This window comes from Vanessa atalanta, chromosome 17, assembly GCF_905147765.1.
Source record: "Vanessa atalanta chromosome 17, ilVanAtal1.2, whole genome shotgun sequence".
Lineage (NCBI taxonomy): Eukaryota > Metazoa > Arthropoda > Insecta > Lepidoptera > Nymphalidae > Vanessa > Vanessa atalanta.
The window spans coordinates 10,146,756-10,172,820 of NC_061887.1; the positions used below are offsets into that span (position 1 = coordinate 10,146,756).

The 26,065-nt window shown below is 31.7% G+C and overlaps 2 protein-coding genes across 2 annotated transcripts; both read right to left on the reverse strand.

Annotated features, from left to right (window-relative positions):
* Positions 1-14,981: 14,981 nt before the first annotated feature.
* Positions 14,982-17,365, reverse strand: LOC125070305 (transcription factor JunD). The gene has a single exon (XM_047680112.1). It carries the CDS (start codon positions 17,255-17,257, stop codon positions 16,535-16,537), a length of 723 nt encoding a protein of 240 aa, XP_047536068.1. The 5' UTR covers positions 17,258-17,365; the 3' UTR covers positions 14,982-16,534.
* Positions 17,366-20,069: 2,704 nt separating this feature from the next.
* LOC125070281 (peptidylprolyl isomerase domain and WD repeat-containing protein 1) lies at positions 20,070-25,414 on the reverse strand. Its single transcript, XM_047680077.1, has 11 exons — positions 25,149-25,414; positions 24,874-25,034; positions 24,559-24,697; positions 24,264-24,351; positions 23,744-24,068; positions 22,950-23,068; positions 22,283-22,475; positions 21,675-21,909; positions 20,938-21,126; positions 20,696-20,847; positions 20,070-20,251 (listed from the first exon to the last, which is right to left on the reverse strand). The coding sequence occupies exons 1-11, from the start codon at positions 25,279-25,281 to the stop codon at positions 20,108-20,110; spliced, it is 1,878 nt and encodes a 625-aa protein (XP_047536033.1). The 5' UTR covers positions 25,282-25,414; the 3' UTR covers positions 20,070-20,107.
* Between the last annotated feature and the right edge of the window lie 651 nt (positions 25,415-26,065).

Sequence of the window (26,065 nt, forward strand, 5' to 3'; positions counted from 1 at the left end):
ACTGCAAGGTTTCAAGTATATTACTATTCACTTACTAAATTAATATTATAACATTTTCATATTTACTGATGCTTGCTAGCTCAAACAAAATTACGCTCCATATGGGAACCGTATTCTTCCCGATAAAGCCATCCAGCATACATCGATAAAACTGGAATCGTTATTTATAATTTTAGTATGAAAAATTACGACTAATTTACTAACAATATTACTTATAATCTTATCTGATTCTATGAAAATACATTTTTATCTATACAAAATCAAAACTATGTTGAAAGAAAAAATAGACAACAAAAAAAATAATGCTTACTTCCACTAATTTCCGAGTAAAGTAACTTCCTCGTGATATCTTGAACGAATGCTAAGTACCGGAATGTAGATAAAGTAATCTGATAACGATGTATTCATGGAATCGTTAAAAGAACTTAGTATTATGACTTACATAAGGAAAATACACGCTTACTCTATAATGAGTCTTTTAACAAACGAAAAATACACATTAAGTTAAGAATGATACATATTAAATTAAGTTAAGAATATTAACCCAAAGGTTTGATGGGCAAGGGTCTATCTAACACGAGAATTAGGACTAAATAGTAGTTTATTCCCCAGTGCGGATTAGTGTTTTTACATATGGGAGCATTATTCATCCTTTAAGTTAATATTCACGCGGCTATTTATAATGTTTTCAGTAGGTAATACAAATTTATAAAATACCGATAGCTCTTCTATCCGACTACAGCAAAGCAGAAAGTACGGTTATGTTGTCTAAAAATAATTAATGATTATAACTTATTTTTACATTAATTATAGGGCCGACACTCAGTTACTTTACACGATGTTTGGTGAATAAAACGTGTTCAACCTTTTATCTTTGAACCAAATCTGTGAACATAATTGCTAAAGAAGAGGTAGAATTAGTTTCACCTCTTCTGAACATATCTTTTTAAGTTATTTTATTATGTAATTATTACTTACATAATCAAAACAAATTAGTTCTTATTCTATGATGAGTTTTTAATAAAAAAACGTAACAGAACGCATAACCTGATAGCCACAAAAAGCTTAATTTATTTCGTTCTTAAACACTCGCTCCATTATCTGAGAATATAACGATTAATACACAGAACCTATTATACACAGAACCTATATCATATCATCAAAGAAGAAATATATGGTATTTCCACTAATACATTTATCACTTAAAGCGCTATACATCGACACTTGATTGGATGCTTTATAATCACGTTATTCCTTATCTCAATCTAATAGGTGAACTTAATGTCGGATATTCGCTATCATTTTCTAAAGATAATCCAATATGTCGCCTCGAAATCATTATCTCCAGAAGGGAAGCCTAAATATATTACTCAAACGTTTAATGCAATCGACACCTTTATCGCTAAGCAACAAAATTAAATTCAACAGTCCATGCATATATTTGCGATATGACGTTTATCGAGATATCTTTCTACGAGCAAATTCCAGACGATAACACAATTACCAGATATCAATGATAAACATTAAATTAAATTATAATAATGATATATTTGTATTTATGATAAATTACCATCGAAAGGTTATTATTGGCAGCTTAGGTAACTAAAATTTGTACTGTGAATACTTTCCAGAATCAGACTTTCAGAATTACGAGTAGGTATTATCCTTATCGCTGCACTCAATAATGGGCTTGCGTTTTAAGAATTTATTTATTGCACGAATATTTATCACATTTTCCATAATATTATCACGGATTTTCTCCTTTTTGGAATGCAACGAATAGCTTTGGAGATATTAAAATTGAAAGTAGATTCGATTTTATTTTTCCTTCATGGTTCATTTACAATTATTTTTCAGGATTTATAACATATAAAATAAAATGTTGCTAATATAATAATTATATTACAAAATATTTTTTTATATAGAAATTTGATTTGGAAATGTACATTAATAGTTATCATTTAACGTTTTATCAAAAACTAAAAAATTCAATGGTCTGCTTATAATACTTCAACTAGAGAATGTCAGCCTTATCGATAAGCTTATCTTTTCACTCTATATTATGTTAAAGTTTCCTATTTCAAAACATTTCCTTTAGATACATACCTATTCTTAAACATCCTATAAAAATACTTTTTTATGTTTATATTTTATTATTTACAATGAAATTTTGTGGTATATGAGAACATATAGGTAATAGGTAAGTGGACGGGAAAATGGGCTATCTGATGGTAAGTGGTGACCACCGCTCATTGACATTGTCGCCTTAAGAAATTTTAATCATACCTTACATCTCAATGCGCCACCAACCTTGAGAATTAAGTTATTATGTCCCTTCTGTCTGTAGTTAGTGGCTCACTCACCACTCACTCAAACCAGAACACATCAATACAAAATATTACTGCTTGGCGGTAGAATATATGTTGAGTGATTAGTTCCCAGACGGGCCGAACAAAGCCCTACCACCATACTTCTATAATGGTAAGTATTTATCACATCTTAAACAAAAAATATAAACTTTTGAAATTAACATTTATTATATAAGTTTCATTGTTTAATTTAAATAAAGAAGAAGGTGTTTAAAACGTTTTAACAAACTTTCAAAATGTGCTAATGGAAATATAATTACTTATTGCAAAAAGGATTCGTAAGCATTCCATTTCCATTATAGGTATCATAATATTTTATTGTCAGAAGTTTTTGCAAGGCTTAAAACGCGGAGAGAAAGCTGCGCACAAGCAGGTTTCCTTGCGGTCCGCCCACGCAGTGATCATCTCCTGTTAAGGAAATTCAATAGCATTATACCGCCTCCATGTTTGCGATCTTCTTAATATTCAATAGCTTCATGTAACGGTAATATTGTTTATTAAAAATGATCAATAAAAATACTACGGTCAAAAGTTAGATCCTGCAAATGTCCCACTGCTAGGCTTAGGCTCGTCTCCCTTTGAGAAGACCGATTGGACTTTATTGCACTACGCTACTCCAATTTGGGTTGGTGGATTATATGGCAGATTTCCATTAGGCCCAGACTACCTTCACCGCCAAACACGAGATTATTATTATAAAAACAATCTAAACATGCAAATTCAGAGGTGCTTGAACTCACAATCTTCGGATAAGTATTATAAAAAGATCCACGTGTTTATCCAGTGGGCTATCTTGGTTCATTGGATTATATTTTTATTGATAATAACCACCTTTTAATAATTAATAATCAGTTTTTAAGAAGCGTGGTAGATAATTTCCAAACCTTCTTTTTAAGAAGAGAGGAGGCCTTACCCCAGCTGCAGAGTAATTACAGGCTGTCATGTACTACTTCAACGTTTGATATTTATAATACGTGTTATAAATATCAATATTATTTACCCTTCAAGTTTGGTACAGATCAGAAGGTGATTTGTATGATGCCTTTTAAAGTCTGCTACTCTAGTACCTCCGATTACATATTATTAATATTTTGTGAACTTTGTATTTACAAAAATAAACTTCCATAATAATTATCTTAAATATTAAACATTAAAAGAAAAAATCTAATTCTATTATTACTTATTATTCGATTTACAAGGTAAAACTCCATTCCTAATACAGGGATAATATAATGAAAATATTTTAACAAGGCCACGAATAATGAATTGTCATCATTCAACCATATTTATTGTGGTTGAAATTTTAAATACTTAAAACTCGGGTCGAGTACCGCCAAGTACGTTGAAAGCGTGATGCAAGTTTGCAAGTACTTGATAACTGCTGATAAGATACGCGAACCACACAAACAAGTCTCGGCAAACAGTTTTGATGATTCCTGAAATCCTCTCAAGGCTTTGTATAAAAGATTAAAAATATTAGCCGTAGGTTTTATATTTAAAAAATAAAAGCAATTCCTAGCAAAGTGTTGTACACTCACAAAAATATCATCAATTTTGGTCTAACACACGTACTGAAAATTTATATAGATATATATATAAAGATGTAGAATTATAATACAAGTATTTTGTTTTTTTATATTAATTATTTTAATTAAATGGACTGAATAAGATAGCAATTCGCAATACCTACAATTACTAAATGGAATTTATTAAAATATATTGACTCAATTAAAATTTTTTTTACTGTGCTTTCAGGCTTCAAACTTCATTAAGGGAAAAAAAATTTAAACTGTTTTAATGTTTTATTAGGTTTCACATTCAATATATTTTTGAAAAGTACAGAATTGATCTCCATAAAATTAATTATCTTAACAAAGGTATAGAAAGTATCTCGATTCCGTAAACTACCAAGAGTGTAATAATAAAAATTGTTGCCGCAATGAAACTTTTTTTTTTCCTAAACACTCCATGATGCTTCACATCGCATGGGTCGTGTCGTGATTGTCTATCCAAAACTAGGGTTAGAGATCACTCTGTGTGGATTTGCCCCATACGAAGGTTCCTTATCCGAGCTATCCTATATTTTGTTCACCTGCCCCAATCTCCTCAATCCCATTTACGACGTTCTCCCTCCTAAAATATCTCGCCCTATTAATTAAGAATGTTTATTGATGATCATGTTAAGTCCACTTTGTAATTTTTTATGTAAATACACTGAGCACAATAAGAATATGCTGTAAATAGTTTTGTGATTGTTCATATGAGGTATAGTAATAATAATTTATTTTTATGTTGTTTTAGATAATGAGTTTACAAAGAATCTACTAACTTATGCCTTCAAAATTAAATTAAGCCTGTAATCTCGACCGTGCCGTTCAATCTTCATCGTGTCTTCTTAATCGCATTTGACATTGGCAAAATAATCTGTTCCCTGCCAGAACGGATAAAAGGCACAAAAAACGAAAACGAAAAGACTAATATTAATTAGAAAAAATGAAATTATTTATTTTAGTAGTCGAAGCTCAATTTATAAATCTTTAATTCCATAAATTTTAGGACCACTAGAAAATGGTAAGTGTTTACCTTTGTGGATACAACATAGCAAAATGTTGATCCTTCGAAAATCGAAAAAAAGGAAGGACAAATAATTTATGTTTGTTGGTGGATAAAAATATGTTAAGTGGATATTGAAGACAGACCAAGATAAATTTTCACCTTTGAATAAAATTAAAAAAGAAGAAAAATCTTTTTTTTTAAATATTACTATTTTTAAGACTCAAAGAGATAAAAGTATACCTACTGACATACGGAGTACGACAAAAAAATCTCAACGCAATAAATTTCATTTTACTCAGGTGAAGTCGAAACTTTAATTAGGATAATATTTTCAACAAAAAACATTCTTAAAAAAAATGTACATATCGTATTCATTTACAAAAAAAATCTCAATTATAGAAAGCACTCACATCATATTTGTCTTTCAGAATATAATTGAATGGAGTATGTGTACTTAAATTGTACATAGGTTCCAATTAATCAAAATGTCCAGGTTAAATTTTACGATATTTGACATCAGTTATAATCCAAATTAACGGCTGGTTCGGGTGTCGCCGAGTTGAACGACCCGGTCATCTACCGCTCGCGTATTATCGCAAGTACATATTACAATACTATATGGATAAGTGCTTTGTAATCTACATAAAATAACATTTAATCTACTGTATAAAAAGTACATCTTTACAATAAAATCAGTTGGAATTTAATTATAGAACGAACGATTTTAGACACAGAGATCTATTGATTGTTTTGATATAATTGAATATCTACGCGATATCTTTTCTATACTTTGTTATCATACTAATATTATAATTATGAAGATGTAAGTATAAGATTATTTTTATATCTAGGTAGAGTGTCGCACTACAAAATAACTAAAACAAACCAACCAACTTTGTTATCTTGGTGTGCGTGACAGCTATGCTTGACATTCGCCAAACGACAAGCTACTTTACTAGTGTGTACTTAGTAGCCAACTTAAGGCCATTTTTTATGACGCGTTCTCACCTTTGGATATCTTTCTAGATATATATATAATTAAAGAGTTTTTTTTTATGGTTTCACGCAACAGCTTCTAATCTGATGGCTATAAAACTTTCGTATTATTTCAGTCTATAATTTCAGGACGGATATAGGCTCTATATTGTTAAACAAACTAAATTGAAAAGCGACTTACGGTGGCACTCTATTTTGATGCGTCTCTTTTAAATGATAAAATCATCAATTATAGTTGGTGTAATATCACATTCTGACATTTAACGCTAATGTATTATGCGTTTTTTCGTGAGAGCATTTTTTTCTTTATTATTTGCATAGTTGCGGTCATAGTTTGCATTGTATTATATACTCCCAACCCGACCCGGCTCACAGAAAGAATAAGGCCTGTCCAAAAAGTTTTTATCGTAATAAATAATTGTAACTCATATCTAAAGCTCTAAAGTTTGCCGACAACCTCAAAATTACAATCATCGACATATTTGAGTGAATTTGCACAAAACATTTAATTAATTTTACAACTAAATCTTCCTCATAAATCACTCCGTCCACTGGTGAAAACTGTTCGGATTTTTATAGTTTATTGCGATCACAGACGCAGGAGCAATTTGTTTTATAATATTGTGTAGTTATAACTTATAAGTAACCCGTACACCGTCAGTGCGTCAACAACTGTGAGAACTACATCTCTATGTGCCTGTTGTTACACTGGCTTACTCATTGTTCAATTATTAACAAATAATAATTGATGATTGAAGAATTTTCACCAATGAGCTTTCTTTTCTTCTGTAATGGAAACAATAATAGAAAAAAAAATCAAAGATTATCGTTTTACAATTAAAAGGTAAATCATGTACAAACAGAGTTCCGTTATAACATAAACATATTACACATACAAATATAGCTTATTTAGTACATTCACGTAATTCTTAATAGAATAAATTTAATAATAAAACAATAAGCAACATACGCCAAAAGCAGAGGTACCATTCGTTTTTTTTTACGTTCGAAGTCTCTGACAGGTGCATACAATTATCACTCTTAATAATTTTGAGTTAAGAGTCTAAATTGTATGCGGTTTTTGTAAGAATATTTAGAGATTGATGGTTTTGCTTGCGATTGTATGTAAAGCAGGCAACATTGAAGTCATATTGAAGTGTCAAAATTGACATTGTTTGGTGGACAATTGGTAATAAATCTCGATGAGACTTTTTATTATGCAAAATATATCCAGTTTAGCAGTTTTGCTGCAGTATTACGCACTCACTTATTAAGGATATAGGGATCAATTTTGAATACCATAAGTGACAATAACGTAGATTGGAGAAGAAAGATAATAAAAATGAAGATAAATTAATGTATTTGTACTAACTCCAATGTTAGTTAAGTTTAGTTCTTATAAAACGGAATAAAGAAATCATGATACAATTAATTTTAATGTATGCTTTAGCAATTCAAATTTAGAATTTTATTTTTATCTGTTACAATTTTTTTTTTTTGTTAAAATATCTTGTCTTTGCTTCAATTAGGCAATTTTTAATTGCTTTTTTACAAGACCAAATGAAAAATATAAAGCTACCACCATTTCGGAAATTACGTTGCTAAGATTATATCAAGAGTCTATTATCAAGATATATATACTAAAAAGTAAAACAAATAATTTTTTTTTTTGTCAAATAACCTTTATTTGACAATTATTACACATCATAAAAAATATTTAACTAGAATTATCGAAACTAAAATGTATCTTACAAGTACATACATACATACATACATACGATATCCTGCAATGGTGGAGATATGCTAGCAAAATGTTTGCGTCTAAATAGCAATTCCCATTCTCCAACTATTTTATATACATAGCTTAAATAACGATAACTGTGATTTCCAGCTTTACCTAAATGGTGTTTAAGGGTGATTAGTTGAAAAATCTGTCTTCTTCTACCGAAGGCCAAATTAATTAGTCAGAAAGAGACAGATAAGTGATTAACTAAATTCCCGCTGGCACGTTTAAATGTAGTAATTCACTTAATTCCTTGCTGATGTAATATAAAAACGAAATAACGTAAATTATTTACATTCTAAAAATTCAACGAAAATATACGATTAACTATCTGACTTTATAATCTAAAATTAGCAATGATAACTATCATCAATGACATAAATTACTTTAAATTAACAATAACTAATAACAGAAATCAACTTTAACGATGAATAGCCTATAACACAATAAGCCTGAGTGTCAATTGCGCTTTTTTTATATATTAAGCCACTAGGGATCGATGCATTAGGTGGGAAGGGTAAGATTTATGTTCAAAAAAATATACAGACCGTTCTTAATGCATATGATGAAACACTCAGGAGTGAGTTGACAGCTTAAATAGCTAAGCAGTAATTACCAAAACGAATGCTTATAAAAATATAACAAAAACTGTCAAGACAAGAGCATTAACAGAACCACCCTAAGGTAATAAAACAGATTGTCTTTTACACACGAAATTTGTTAGATTGCTCATTGTAATTAGTATGTATGTATGAATATATTATTTGGAAAACTTTAAAACATAGGTACATTAAATTATTTATAATTAGTTATTTTTATTTATTCTCATAAAACTAGCTATTAATAATTGCTAAAATGTTGTGTTGTGTTATTTTTCAATAGCGGCAATTCTGTGGAATATAAAATAAAATGAGAAAACGCAATAAAATATAATTAAGAACTAACAAGTTACAAACAAAGAGGCCCGCATACAAAAATATTTTTAATTGACAATAAAATACAAAATTAATTTTCATGTAGCCATGGTACATTCCCCCTCAGCCGATGACAATGAGTGATGTCTCCCATTCTTATTTCGAATATTTTCGGCGTGTCATTGACCCCTCAACCATAACTCCAAGTGTCCGTATAAATAAGTTTTCATGTAATTGGCTACTTTTAAATTATTGAAGGAAGACGGTTTGTTGATTTGTTCCTTTGTCAAATGATATTGTAGTTATATATCATTTTAATTGACTTCTTAGCGATAATTTCTCAGAGAGTTTGGATATTAAGATTAAGCATAAATCTCATGTTATTATTAAATATTAAGTCAAACAACACTGCGATAATGGTCAATTGTGTATTTGTCTCGTTATACAAAATAAGTAAACTTACCGCTTGGCAAAATAGTATTGTTAAACTATTTGTAACTAGGTATTGAAAGCGGCGAATAGCACTTTACGATCTACTCATAGATACATATACTTTTACATATACGTACATACATTTTTACTTCCCGATCCGGGGGCTATTGTGTCTCTGTGTGTGTCTGTGTAAATAAATATCATTATGTTTGACCCAAGATTTTTAAAACGAATCCGAGTTTTGATTAATAAAAACTGGAATTTGTAAGCAAGTATGTATTTTTGTAAAAAAATAAGCATATGTTCTCAAAAGGTTTCTTTCGCCAAGCTTATCTTAAGCACAAATGAGTGACTCCATAATAATTTTATTCATCGCGGATTTTCATAATAAAAAATGATGATCTGCATATAACGGCTTAAGGTAATATTTAAGGTATTTTTCGTTTTATTTACTCGTCCCCAAAGTGTCGGCATCCAACCCACCAGCGAAATCATTTCCAAGGTTAATTGGCGTCAGGCAGCTTCCCGCCGTTTTTTTCATGCAATTAAGCACGGCACTGACCCTAAACAAATGTGAAAAATGCAAACAATAGTAAGTGATAGGCTTGTTATTAAAACAGACATAAAATTTATATTCATAATTAATGCAAAAAAAAGATCTTTATCAATACACATTTTAATTTATAATTAAGGTAGTAAAAATTTCATTTTTTTGATATTAAGTTTTTATTATATTAAATTGATTTACAAAGACCTTTGACTCCGTATTTCTTAATACAGCGCCAATAATGGCGCGAGCTTATACAAAAACTTAAAAAACGCCATTTAACTTATCGATGCACATTTCTTTGTACCGAAAAACCCAACTAATAAAACAGGTTACACACACGCGCGCTGTAATCATAAACATACGTGTAAGTTTACACACATGCGCGTGCTCACGTACTGATTTCTTTGTCTTCGCTTCGAACAAAGAGCGATTCTTCGCACTGATATGGACGAGCGGGACAGACTGAATAAATAAAGTAAATTTTTTCTAACGGAAAATGATTTTTCTTTGTCTTCAGTGTTAATGAGATTTTCGTATTATATTGTAATTATATATATTTACACCATATAAACATATCTACATGTGTCATTATACTTTACCAACATAAAATTTGTACAACGCGTTACGTATCCATTTATTTTTAAATTGAAGCGAAGCACATTTTTTTTTTAATTATACATACATACTTTCTAATATTTATAAACTAAAGAGTTTGTTTTTTTTAATTTATTTACATAGTCCATTTATTGAAAAAGGAACCTATATAACAACCAAAATGGACGAAACGGTGACTTTGAATACCGGTGATAACACACGGCGCATCTAGAAATATATATAGACGGATAACATCGTTTTTAAGATGCTGCTGTAATAATTCGGATAGTACTATTAAATTATATTCTTATTATATTCAATCAATATGTACTGGTCGTAAAGTAAAGCTACACTAACTTTACAAATAATAATGTTCAATTATTTTATTGAAATAAAATACAATAAATTATACAATTCAAACTCGAGAAAACATAATTAGTCTAGTACCGGTCCAAGCCAGATGTATTTCCTTCGCAATGGTGTTATTGATAGCGAGACTCGATACTAAAATGTGTAAACAATGGAAGAAAGTGTGTCAGCTGCGCAGGATCGACGCGCGCCGCTTTCCGCGATTGCGTTGCGTTGTGAAATCTGAGAAAGCGTCGAGGTCCATGAACAAAATTCGAAAAGTTTCCACTTAGCACTTCAAACAATCATTATTTTAATATTATTTATTTCGTCTTTTTAATAAAATTTAATTATTAAAATGACTACCTCATTTAATTGTTTTACTATTTACATGAATTTAGGTATAAATTACACGACAAACAGTACAGACAGGAAATAATTTTATGTAGTAAATTAATATATTTCTCATAAGAATTTTAACAGAAATAAGACATTCGATTAATAATCGTAAATGCTACATATATATAAATTTTTTTTTTAAATTAATTTACATTATTTTTAAATTGGAGTGGCCAGTAGTGCAATTTCTTTTTTCGTAATTTTCTGTACGTGGAAAACGTCAAAGCCTTATTCTTTGTCCTCTTTTTCTCTGTTCATTAAAACAAAGGAAATCATTAGAAGAGCTCGTTAGCTTATATTATATCTATTATTGATTTTAGAATGACTTAAAAATACTTTTAAAAAATTCCGAAAAGACGTTAAACAAAGTTATTTTGAAACAGATTACGCCTTGAAGTCCATAAGTGTTTCGAGTTACATAATCTATTAATACTTGGGAGCGACATCACAATGGGGACCGCAATGAATCTAGAAGATTTATTTTATCACAGCGAAGCGGCACGTGCGATATTGGACTTGAGCCAATTGATTTCCGAACCACTGATATAGATTAAATATTAGTGTAATAAAAATATAATTCCTTACATTTTATTAAATACAAGTTCAATTTCAGACATCAGAACTGTACATCTAGTGTCATGTTTCAGTTTATAAAATTAGATTATTTTTTGTTACTGCTGGACAATTTCATTTATTCAGCATTCATATGGAAACTTATATATTTCTACCTTGACATTTCCAAGCTATTTCTCATATTTTAATATCAGCAATTTGAGCGTAGCTAAACTACTGTAACAATAACGTTAAGTCGAACATGATAACAAATGATTAAATATGAACAGAAAAAGTTCACAGGTACCTAACTGTTTGCTCCAAACAACTGTATCATGTTTTCGAAACAAACATTAATACATCGTCCTTTAACGTCAACAGCGGTCTTTCTTCACAAAAGGTTGATTTTCCACGAAAAAAACATCCGTAGATAAATAAATATCTTTCAACAATATCCTCTAAGTAAGTTTCTGTTCGCACGTTGTCACGGTGGTATTTTTTTTACCTCATGAGTCACGGCAGCAGCTAGGGCAGACCGCACACACTGTGGAGCGGTACCTTGGAAGTTGGAGCCTTTCCAATTTAAAAACAATAGAAAAATACAATATACTCACTTATATATTATGTAAAATTAAAATATAATTTCGAGCACTTAGTAAAGAAGTTTTTGTCTTTTATTCCTGTGGTTTTTTAACAAAATAACGGTAGACTTTTATATTACTACTATTTTATATACTAGACTAGAATATTTGTTTTTAATTAAAATAAATTGAAAATGTTTTTGAACTTATTAGTGTCAACGTATTATTATTTATACATTATAAGAATTGATTTGAATAGTATAGCAATAAGTACTTAAAAATAAATTATGCATTCTGATTTAAAAAAAAGGATTAAAAATACTTATCTAGCTTTAATAACATAGTTATCGTAATCACGATGTTATAAAATAGGTAAGTTAAGACATCTTAGTAGGAAAACAAGTCTATAAAAATTTAATTGCCCAATAACCTTTTGTTTTAAATTATTAATATCACAAACAATCTAGAATATTCCAATTCATTAACATGTTTTTATCGGACATGAATTATAAATGGCTGTAACAATAACATTAAAATGAAGTTTATGCATAAGAATACATTGTATAAACAATATTTTGTTTGTAAATACCGAACGTTAGCAGAACAATGCGTAGGCTCACTCGTGTTGACATTCGCTATTACGATTTACTGGCTAATGGTAATTCGTGACCTATATTTTACCGGCGTAACTTTACTTACCTTATAATAATTATTGTATCATTATATCACTGTAAAATAGTAAATCGACATCGCATAGTCAATCAGACATATTATGTAATCGCAGTGATGGTAAAACGATTGTCACTTCTTTGCATACGCAGATGGTTAGATCCAATTTATTAAATTTATTCATTTCATTTTTAGATAGTATGAAAAAGATTTTTTGACAAAAATAAATACATATATACATTTTCGTAAATAAATTTACAGTTAGAGTTTAGAAATTCGAAAGTGTATACTGCAATTTAGGCATGTATATCAGAGATAATATTATAATGTTTGAAAAAATGAAAACGACGCTTTTACCGCACAACCCACGTAGGGTTGTGCGGTAAAACGTATTATTAACGATACAAGTGGCGGCATACGGACGGAGATCATTTAGGGCGATACTGATTTTATTACAATATTTCTGAACTATTTATCGAAAAAATATTTTTAAATACGAAAAAACGATTTTATCCTTGCGTGCTTGTATTGTATATTGCATATTTTATTGAAGCTTAATTAGCTACTGATATTATAGAACAATAAAACTTTGGATGACTATAGATGGATCCCAATAATGTCTCTATAAAAGCATTAGTATCGGATAATAATGGAAGTACGGTACTGGTACTGGTACGGACTTAAAGTCCGATACTGTATTTATAATATACATATAATATTTCTTATCTATACAATCTTTATTAAAACTATTCTCTGTTTAAAACGTCTTTCACTAATGTATGTTATTTACTTATGTAATTCAAAAAGACGCGCGACGCGACGTAGGCTCTTCTGTAATAAAACGCTGTACCTACTGCATATTTGTTAAGTTATGAAAATATAAACGCAAATATATTTGTTTATGAATAATGTAGAAATAAAATAATCAGAATAAATCGAGATACTAATGAGATGATATATTATTACCCATTTTATTTTTATAAATTAAACATAATAGTTGCAATGAATCTATTTATTTTGCAATTTGTATTGGCCGTTAACAGATATGTCAAATAAATGCTATTGAATGATTAATTATGTGTCAGTGAGTAACTTGAGCGAGCGTTCGACTTCAAGACTGCAGAAGCATCGCACACCCTAAGATTCATGTTTATGTTATTGTTACGCACGTGTAAAAATAAATAATAAAGTGTACAGTCGTGTTATGACATGCGACTTTGTACACAAAGATTGTATATAGATGTACTTTGGCACAAAATAATTATTTTCGTAAATTTTAAACATTATATCAATATTTTTACCCTATATATTTCAGATTATTAAATCCACAATATGTAAATAGCTATTACCGCTACGAGCGAAAAAGGAGTTTTGTTTCGATTCCGGTCGGGTAGAAGAAAATTATGTAAATTTCATCCGTCGGTACCGTGAGAGCCTGGAAGATTTTGTAGCTTATAATACCGAGAAACCAGACCACTTGGAAAAGCCTGCTGATTAGGATCAGACAAACTTGCCAGTCTAAAAATTCTACTAGAACACAAACACTATTGCGACACCAAACAAGATTTTTTTCTAATCTGTAAAAATATATTAATAGTAAAACGTTAATATTCGTGTGTTGTTTAACATATAAATTATTGAAATAATAATTTTCAATGCAAATGTGCGAAAGACAACCTATTACGGAGTTTTTATTGTAATTTCGTTCACACAATAGGGATTAGATATAGATTAACCCACCACAACATCATGACTAACCTTGACACAGTAAATTTTATTTATATATGTAATAACAATTTAATTCCATCTTATATAAGCAAATAAAGGTTTTATCACACTCTATTTTTGTTATATTTATTATCTCTGCCAACCTTGCATCACAATACATTGAAATGTTACATACTATTTTTATGCCATAATTTCTCATAATACGAATTCGATACAACCTGACAATGTTTTATTTATTATAGTGATTACGTATCTTTATGTAACCTCTGTCAGAGGTTATTACGTTTTGTTATCAACTACATCATTTGTTATCTGGTTTATTATTGTCTTCTTTGTTTCGCAAATGTTATAAATAAGTTGACCATATTGTCTTTGTTTTCATATTCATGTAAATTAATTAATGCGTGACTTCTATTATAACTTTGGTATTAAGAATTAAATGAAGCAATGTGGAATATGAATATAGGTATTAAATGTTAATTTTTGAAAGGTAAAAATAAAAAAAATATATTAATGGTATAATAATATTCATAATTTATTTTCTCTTCATTCAGTTTTATCATACAATACGTATTCAGTATAAAACAATATTTCTTTGTTAAATTCATAAAAATATATTATTTTAGTATAAACTGTTTTTATCTTTATAAACTTACATATTATTGTTAACATTCTGAAGAATCATTTTGTATAAAAAATAATACAAAAAAGGTTCCCTTGCCGTAACCAGCCCTCATAGGTACATACTTTTTCTGTCTATCAATACTTTATACAAATCTGACGGCAAGTTCCCCATATAGTCTATAACAATTCAACTTGTTAATTGATATAATATTACTTACAATAACCTATAAGAATGGTACAGAACTTTTCACTGTAGCACATTTAATGGTAACAAAAACAATAAAAACATAAGTATAGGCTTCAGTTTACAAAGCGTAGGCACTCGAGATTGCTACTTGATCCTAATAATTAAACATTCTCACTAATAAATACATCGCACATTCAATCTAGCGGGAAACATTTTTCCGCTCACAAAACACGCTACCATTCTTCCATCACAATTTTTAATCGGACGGCCTCACGTTATAAGACCTTTAAAGAGCACCGGGTCAGTTCTGAGACGTTTACAAAACTGAGAAACATACCTCTCGCATTCGCTTCAACTAGAACAAGGCACACTGTCTCGCACGCTATCAGTCTTTCACACAAGCTATGTGTAATCGTCGAGCATAACAAATCCGTCAGGCATCGAGGCGCCTTTATAATAATGAAAAAAGTTAACCTTGTGCAACAAAACGTGATTCGGAACGTCCGATTGCCGAACACATGGCCGCCATTCCGCGAGGGCGGCGCAGGCGGAATTTTAATTAACAGAACATCCGCTCTTGAGTCGTGACTTGTGATGCGACGTTGCCAGTTCAACTAATAATTACATCCCTTTCGCACTAAGGCAATTAATTACTTCTATTTAGGCCCTATCAGTACCCTACCCTTTACTTTCATCCATTCATAAAATTATGCTATATCGCTCATACGAAATTACATAAATGATATACTTGCAATTCTTTTAAACCATTCGTATAAACGATTTAACGAATGAACAACGCAAAACCAAATATTGCGAGTCGAGTACGGCAACATCGCTGGAACGGGAAATTTATCGTAGAGCTGGCAACGTCGCCTCAGCCTCGGTCAGTCTGCAGTCGAATGACGTTGCACGATTATCCTTTCTAGTTTCTACACTATTCTAAATGAGACAACGCAATACTGATACAAGGAAAATCATAACTGCGACTTACAATGTTAGCTAATCTTGGGACTCGCTCTAAGTACATTCTTCCCATAGGGTAAACTGAACGTTTCACTCGACCCGAAGTTCTGCTATCACTTGCGACATCTCAACAAACTTAACACAGCATCCTCATTATAGCTTCACCTTACACACTAAAGATAACTATATATTACACGGTAAAATTAAGATCACAAATCGCTTTGTATGCTGCGTCCGAGCGGGCGCGACTAGCATGGAATGTGGGGGAGCGGCGGTAGCGGCAGCGCGATCAGAAGTGCGTGTCGATGTGGCAGCCACCGTTCGCATGCTCCAGCACCTGCTGCTTCAGCCGCGAGACGTGGTCTTTTAGCTTTACTACCATTTGCGCCAGGTCCGCGTTCTCGCCCTTCAGCAATTTCACCTTCTCCTCCAACTTTGAAATGCGTTCAAGTTTACGTCGCCGGCATTTGGAAGCTGCTACTCGATTCCTCTGTCTTTTCCGTTCTAGTTTTATCCTTTCTTGTGTGTCCATATCGATAGGCGACAAGGGGGGCGAGCTGGAGGCACTTGGAACGGTTTGTGGCTCGTCTTTGACGACAGGGGTAGGATACCGGTCGAGAGGCCGGTCGAGGTCGGCATAAACTCTCCTTCCGTGCGGCGCCGGTTCGCTGTGGTGCAGCTTGTCCAGCGCCTCGACGAATGGTCTCGCGTACATCTCTTGCTCTTCCGTAGGCATCGCGGGGGGGAACATCACCTGTCCGCCCGGTGTCGGTGTAGCCGTTGTGATCATACCGTTCTGCATTATAAGCTTTTCTAGCTCGGGTGACCCCAGTTTTAGCAGCTGCAGGTCGGGTGAGGAGAGCACGGGTGCACCTCCTCGGGCCCTCTTCCCGCCTCTCCCGAAATCCAAATCCAATGTTAAAGACCGTTTTAAATTATCCACGGGGCCACTCAGGGGATACTGTTCGTCATAAAATGTGGTCTCCATCCCGTGGCCGGATTGCCGAACCATGTGTTAGCACCGAACTCCTCGGTATCACTGAACTCACTTAACGAAGAAAACTTTCTCATACAACAACGTACATCCACTACCGTCGACAGTCCACTTGTTTCTAAACATTGTTAAGAAACAACTACTGCTTTTATGCCATGACTCAGATAAGCTATTTTTAACTGTAGCGTGATAAACCCAAACGCTCATTGGACGAAAATGACGTGATATTTCGCGTTACTCGTTCACTATTGGACAATGTGATTGTAACGAAGCGCGAGGCCACAGCGGGCTGTTTACGACTTCGTGCTATTACCGAGAATCAAGTGCCCTATGTCCATTATACTAACGATAACACAAATTAATAACTCTCGTATACTTAATTAAACTACACTCAATATTATGTGTGTGTCATACAAAAATCATTGAGTTGTATCAACTTCTGACGAATATTTAATAATATATTCTTACCATTACAAATTTAATCGGCAAGATGTAGATGTGAACCTTTTGAATCAGACGAATGGCTTTGTTCAACAGTCAAAAATGTACGACTTATTATATAATCCAGTCAAAATAATTAATTAAAAAAAAAACATTGCATTATTTAGCCCTCAGAAACAATCGTTATACTATATAGTAAGATAAACCTTTAAACTACCTTTGAAAACTAAATAAAAAGGCGACTGCTGAATGCTTAATTATGTATAATTACAATTAATGCATTAATTATCAATAATTAATATTAGAATAATATGCAAAAGGGTTTTTTTATTCTTGTGAAAAAAACAATGGAAACAGTTTTAAGGGGCGAAGTGGAGGCGGGGTAACCGCGCCTAAACAGCGCCACAAGAAAATATATGCTTGAAGTGCGCGGCCGGGGGGGTTACGGCGTTTATGTAAGAGTAAGAGAGATAACGATATAATGCGCATTCACTCGGGTACAGATAAAGTTTGAAGGAAAATAATTATTATCCCAATATTTCTCTATAAAATTTAGTGGAATATTTCAAATTATATTTAGAACTAATTTCGAAGAAAAGCTAAATAATAATAATTACAATAATATAGTTTTGAAAGTAATACGACAAGAAACATTTAATTCAAAAAACTTTTATCTATCACTTTAAAATTAAAACATGATAAGATTATTTTAACGTTTTATTTAATAGATAAATGTTGAATAATCTCGTAACGTAACTAAGTATAAAAATATTTTGAATCACGAGACTGAAACAGATTTTAAATAGCCGTAAATAAATAACAGATTCGATCATGAAAATTGTACAGTAGTGACATCTCTTTTGGAATTTCAAGAACTTTTAATATCACTACCTGCCGCTAGAGGTCTTATTTATCTTTGATTAAATGGCCAAGGGTAACTTTTTATTCTCTTTATCGACCGATTTAACGTTTTTTGATTTGGATTATTAACAAAAATACAAATGTTTAAGAAATGTTAATCATTCCTTACATCACCAATGCACAAACAACCATGGAAACTAGTGCTTGTAGTCACACTGGCTCACTCAACCTCAAAACCGGAACACAGTAATACGGAGTACTGTCGTTTGACGGTAGAACATCTGATGAGTGGGTGGTACCTACCCAGACAGGCTTGCACAAAGTCCCACCACCAAGTTTAAATTAGAAGATTTATAAATTCTTGAACTGTTCTTTAATTTAAATACAACAATAAAAATACTATTACTACTGTCACATAGATGGCGATTAAAACACTTTCTCGGACAAAAGTTGAAATTTTAAACAACTTGGTTTTATTTAATATACTAGCTACCCGTGTGTATTATTAAATTTGTGTTTATATAAACCTTCCTCTTGAATCATGCTGTTTTTTATGAAAACCCCATTAAAATCCGTAGTATGTAGAATGTAGATTATATTTACGTAGATTGTGAAACAAAAAATATAATTTGAATTTGAAACGTTAATAACCTATTTTATCACTGTTATATATAAATTGCATGGAATGGGAATGCATGTAAATAAATAGTTATTTGTCAATTACGTACAACGAAGACAGAAAATTCAAATAGAGCAGTGATAATTACGAGCGGGAGGAATAAACATAAATAAAATAAATCTTAAATTTACATATTCCATGCGATTATACATTCTAATAGTTTTACTTTTATTATAAGCACTAAAAACACCACCTAGTTAATATATCTTCATTTATAATATAACACTATTCTGTTTAAGTACTTATTATAACTTTGCTGAAATTATAATAACTGTTCTAGCGCAATTTTTTTTCAAATTTCTGACGACTAATCCACAGATTATTCAAGATGTCGACCAATTATGTCACATGAATTCAATGTCAAAGTTGCTTATTTGTCTGAACCCCTCCTTTTATTAAATTTACTATAATAAAATTAACTTGCATGTACTACAGTCTACAGTGTACATCGCGTCTATGAAAAAAATAATTTTGTGTTTTCTCGGTAAAATATATATAGTACATAATATGTTTGAGCGCGATTAAAGAAAAAATTAAGGTCAAATTTGAGTCCATCGTTTTCAAGAGTAGCGTTTTAGTAAACCTAACTTGACGTAAAACGGTTCACCTTAGACACGTACTGAAGTGCCTGCGTTTTAATAATAGAATACATTTATTATTTACCACAATACCAAAAACACAAAATTATATATAATAAAATACATGTATTTTATTAAACCTGAAAAACATGTGAAACATGAAATGAATACATTTTAACTAATATTATTGTAACTGCATTCCTTATCAGAAGCACGAAGCGGGAGTATAAAAAAGTAAATAGTATTATTGTACAAAATATTTATTGCTTATCATTATCATTTACATTAAATTCACAAAAATATTTATATTTATTTGACAGTGACGGAGATGACTCGTATGTCGTCGTATGGTTTGTCTGTCTTGGGGTTGGTTTTAGCGCTGCCGATGTTCTGAACCACCTCCATGCCACGTACTACTCGGCCGAACACCGTGTGCTTATTATCCAGCCATGGCTAAAAGAAAAATATGTAGAAACGATTAATACATGTTGACAGTTATTTTTTGTGCGTTTACTATATTCGAGATAGATTCTTGCGTATATTTACGCACGCGAATTGTTTTTTAATATAGTAACCGGGCTTTAATATATTAATTTGAGTGACTAATATGCTACAATTTATATGTATATGTGTATTATAATTTTCAAATAAAATATTTATATCTTATTACAAAGCTATAGTATTGTTTAAGTAATACTTATGTAAAAAAAAAAGTATTGTAAAGATAATTTGTCTGATAAAATATATTCTAATGTAAATAGAAAACAATTCAATACTGCTGGATTTGTACTCCAAAAATATTGGGAGAGGTAAAATATTGTCAAATAATAATTGAGTCTATTACGTGACCTCTTTGCCGTTATATTCTACATATTAGGTATTTATCGAAGGTCTTACAGTGGGTGCTAGTGTGATGAAGAACTGGCTTCCGTTGGTGTTGGGTCCGGCATTGGCCATGCTGACGGTGTAGGGCCGGTCGTGCTTGAGCTGGGGTCGGAACTCGTCTGCAAACTCGCCACCCCATATACTCTCCCCGCCTGTGCCCGTTCCTTAAAACAAAAAACAGTCATGTTGAAATAAAAAAAAATACAGAATGATTATTATATTACAATAACTATGATTAGTGTATATAGCCTTACCTGTGGGATCTCCCGTCTGTACCATGAAGCCCTTGATAACTCGATGAAATATGTGACCGTTGAAGTAACCATTGCGCGCGTGGCCGCAGAAGTTCTCGACAGTACGAGGTACGTCTTTACCGAAAAGACGAATGTGGATATCTCCCAGAGACGTGTGGAGGATAGCCTGCTCGTAAAGACGCTGAACTCCTGACAATATAGAATAAAACTTATAGGTTAGAATTTTTATTATAACTATTATTGTTGTTTAAAGTTAAAATTATAATTAAATATATAACTATGCGAGTTTCTTCCCGCCTTCTTGTTCTCGCTCATAAAAGTGCAGCAGAAAAGTGTTCGCTTCAAAAATATTGATGATCCTTGTAAAGTTTATTTGAATTAAATACATTTCATTTTCTATGGGCGATGGTGACCAATATCAATCATGGCCCAGTTGCTGGTCCACGTACGTATTTTATATAAAAAATAAAATCAATAAGGCAAAATATGACGTAGGAACTATTAGAAAATATATAGTGTAACGACCTTGACGAAGTAAAATGACGTCACAGCCTAATTAACAAAAAACTATTTTTTTAAATTAAAAAAAATACTGGTCTTAATTTCGACAGATTAAATATTAGTACATATAATAAACATCATTAATATTCTTCAACTGTATTATACCGTATAATTAATGTTACTTAGCCACCGCCACGTACACGAAGGTTTTAGATTCAACTGATGTTTTAACTAACCTTGTCCTTCAGTGGCAGATATAATATCTTCCTTCGACGGTTTCTCGTTAAAGATGTCTCTGTCCGCATCGGGACTCTTAACGTCGTCGGGACTCCGCCTCGAGAACATGTAGAATCGGTTCTTCTTGTACGCCGTACAGAACAGCGTTGGGTCAGTTTTAACGTTTAACAGAGCGGGGTTTTCCGAACCTTCCATCTCGAGAGTGGTCGCCACTTTAGATTGGTTCGTCCGACCCTGAAATATCAAAATATAATATTTAAGTTACATAAAGAGTTGATATTCACGTTATAGATTATAATTTGTTAAGGAATGAAACAAGACATACATAATATTGGTATTTTATTTTATACTAGCTGAACCTTTAGCTTGACCCACGCAAAATTTTATCTGTAGCACACAAACCCACAAAATCCACAAATCACATCCATGTTACCTCTCGAGAAGAGAATTAATAAAAATAGCTTATTTCTTCCCCGCGAATCGAACTATCTGCATACCAAAATTGTATGCGAATCGGTTCAGCAGTTTAAGCGTGAAGAGGTAACAGACAGAGTAAGTATCGCATCATTAATATTAGTAGAGATATTTATTTGAATAGTATTGTCACCTGGAACAGCGCGAGGCGCAGCGGGCGCAGGTTCTCGGGGCGGCCGAGCGTGGCCACGCAGCGGTTGGTGGCCAGGTTGGCGAGGCGCACGCCCAGCATGGTGGCGTAGGCCACGAAGTGTCCGCTGGCGTCGAACACCACGTTGGCGAGCGACGCCGCCTCCGACTTCTCCAGCTCGCGCTCCGCCGCCATTCTGGCCAACCGAAAGGGAAACCGATATCGTATGCGGTGCCGAGTCAACTATTGTAATGTTAATATACACTGTGTCTATCCTAGATATAAATACATATTATAAAAATACTATTACTGTTTTTGAAGTTACTGATACAAAGAGTAAATAAAATATTATTGTCAAAACCGTACTGAGAAATGTAATTGTTCAAATTAATTTGTAAAATAATAATTAGAGACCTCCACTCTGTTGCTCCAGGGTCTCAGGGCCTCTAAGTCTTTAAATCTGGCTCTGACGAAATGAACCTAATCTTAATAGTAATATTAATAGTATCAACTTAATGTGATTTTAAATAAAATATTTCATCTCCTAATACAGAAGAGCTTGCAGGGCTCAATTGTACAGACAGCTAGGGTATTTTAATTCCCATTTATTTTGAGTTAACAAGCACTACTCTAAGTCTCAAGGATATATATGTATTTGATATAACTGAACCTTCTGCCGAACTCCATATTCGGAAGCTGCTGTGTCTGATGCTGTAGTTCCTGGAAGCGCTGCAATGTCTCATCTATAACCTTGTGCAGTTTTCCCGTCAAGAAATGAAAAACGCGAACCTGAAATTAATCCATAAAATTAATTTCTCTATATATTATAGAGAGTCGCCGTTGCAACGAAGCGCGAGAGAGTTACGAATATAACAGCCTGCACAGTTTATTTTTTATTTATTTTTTGTTTGAACGTGCTAAACTTTGGAGCGAACACTTTTAATTTTGACAGTCTTATTATTTCTTGAGGAGGAGTGGCAGGGGATTGCCCTGTAATGTTTATCGCAAGTAAAATTGTGCAAGTAGTTACAATAAATAATTTATGATGAAATTATATTTTATGGTACATTTGTCATTGCCCTTAAATTTTTATGAAATCACTAAAAATATATAAGAAACAAAATGTAAACAAAGTATATATATGTATCATGTAATTAAAATTTTCTTTACAAGTTTACAAAGCAATAATACCATCATAAATTATTCTCTCAGTAATCATTTACTTATGACTGTAACAATTAATATAGAAACCAAAGTAAATAAAAAAGTAAGAAAAATAATATTACCTAACTAAAAAAACTACAAAACTTAAAAATCATTCTACATACAAAGTATACCACAAAATACAATGTTTCAGAGAAGGTTGTAGTTTATTTATATATGGCAGACAATTTCTGACTTAACCTTACTTGTATATTATATGTATATAAAATATTTGACTATTATAATACAACTCATACCAACCTTTCTATCTAAACTTATTGATGCCATTTTCTTTCCATCCGGTGAAAAATCAAGTGAAGTTGGGTAAGTTTTACTCTTCACAAAGTCAAACAGATCTGTATCCAATTTAGAAGTAAATTTAACATTCCTCGGAAACTCAAATTCATGTTTGGGTCCCGTCCAGTACTCTATAATACCCGCTTTGTCAACAGACACAGCCACTTCAAATACTGGATTGTATTTTATTGTTGCAACCTCACTTTGATGTGACTCAAATGTGTGTAGTGGGGAACCGGAAACTTGCTGTCCATCAAATATGTGTATTTTTTTACTGTTCTTTTCTGACCTATAAATGAATACAAAATAATAATGTGTTAAATGTATAATTATTTATTCTATAAATTATACTAATATTTATTATTATTATTATAATTGTAGATTCATCATCTATATCTAATAATATTCTAATAATATATATCTAATAATATATTATATCTATATTCATCATCTATATCTATAATCATTTATATCTAACACTTACACGGCCAATGCTGAAATAGGATCACCAGCAGAATGGACCCACTCCGCACAGTATGGTTCAAACTCTATTGATATCATGTTTATCATATCTGAAAAAAGGAATATATAGTCAAGTATAAGTGTAATAATTTGTGAACTCTTAACCTCAAATATACAGAAAAAGTTCTGGACAATGCAGAGAGCCTTGTGATATACATATTAAACAATTAGTATATTATGTTTAACAAAACAAAACATTATTCAAACTAACCATGGACAATTATCTAACATTAAATAATTTCATTGCATACACTTACCAAAATTAACAACATCAAAAACTTTAATAGTCTTCTCAGTAGATGCAGTGCAGAGCAATGTGCCTGTACTGTTGGCTGCAAGATGGCTGATTGGTGCCAAGTGGCAGCGGAAATGCTTTACAAATTCAATCCCTTCTTCCTGAAGCAATATAGTAGAACATTTTAATCAGAGAAACTAAGTTATTCAAATAAAGAATAAAAGAACTCAGCAATTAGAAGAGTAACATAATATATATGAAAGATGCAATTTTTTATTAAAAACACTTCACTTCAAGCATTTCATACTTTAGATATGATGGACATGTAGAAGCATACCTGTTTTTTCCAAAATTTTATGTGTCCATCCTGGCTAGCAGTGATTACAAAGTCTGTTTTTGTTACCACAATATGTGTAACAACATCTCTATGCATATAACTTCTTTCGTAAGTCTCCGATGAAGGCAAGTTCTCTAGGTATAGTGACTCAAATTCCAAAACTAAAAAATAATAATAATTGGATGTAAAAGATAATTCTCAAAGCTGATATGTATTTGTATTTTTGGCGGTTATTTTACTCTATATATTTTTTAATATAAGTTATCTTTGTTTACCTTTACGTTTTTTAGCTTTTGGCTTTGCTGCCTCAGAAGGCATGGGGCCAATCCATTCTTCACCATCATCAACTTCTCCAGCGTTTGTTGGTTCTGGACTATTAGGCCTTTTTTCTGCTTTTTCTTCTGACATTATAATAAATAGATTGGCATTAACTTACGATGAAAGTAATATATATATTTTATATTATAAAATTATTTTAATACAATGATATCACAACCAATATCATAAATAGTTCATTTAGAAATTAAGTTTAATAAATAATATTTTGTAATTATTTAATCTAGTGACAATTAACGTCAACACAGGATCAAAGACAATTATGAATTTACATTTGACAATGACAAAACAAAGACAAATGAGTAAGAACTAATAGGTACTTATAAATATTGAGTTATAATCGAACACTTAAGATCAGTTGTCGAACAGCTGAAATACAAAAAAAATCTCGCTCCGTCCTTAATTTCGGCAACTTTGTAACTTTTGTAACTTTGTTTGCAACTTGTAAAGCTACTTTATATTCTGAATTAATTAAAAAATTATATAAATAATCATTTAACAGTATTCAATTTAATATACTCGACGACATCACTTACAATACTACTCTGATCCCAATGTAAGTAGCTAAAGCACTTATGTTATGGAAAATCGGAAGTAGCGACGGTACCACAAAGACTCAGACCCAAGAAAACATAGAAAACTAATGAGCTTTTTCGACTCGACCGGCAATCGAACCCTCGAATCGAACCAAAGGTCCACGGAGTGGCGTACCCATGAAAACTAATGTACAAATCTTTAATTTGTTACGTTAGTTTAAAATGCATGCATTCTAATAAAATTATTGATCCTAATCCTAAAGTTTTTTTTTCATATTTGTTATTATAGATTTGAAATAACATATCTGTACAATACTTAA

What these genes read in the sequence shown, in the direction of transcription:
- LOC125070305 (XM_047680112.1), bottom strand. Translation starts at nt 17,257, where the DNA reads ATGGTTCGGCAATCCGGCCACGGGATGGAGACCACATTTTATGACGAA.
- LOC125070281 (XM_047680077.1), bottom strand. Translation starts at nt 25,281, where the DNA reads ATGTCAGAAGAAAAAGCAGAAAAAAGGCCTAATAGTCCAGAACCAACA. An exon ending in TTTTGATGTTGTTAATTTTG is followed by an intron (nt 24,352 to 24,558) that starts GTAAGTGTATGC and finishes TCCTTTTTTCAG; the next exon opens with ATATGATAAACATGATATCA. An exon ending in AATATGGAGTTCGGCAGAAG is followed by an intron (nt 22,476 to 22,949) that starts GTTCAGTTATAT and finishes TCGGTTGGCCAG; the next exon opens with AATGGCGGCGGAGCGCGAGC.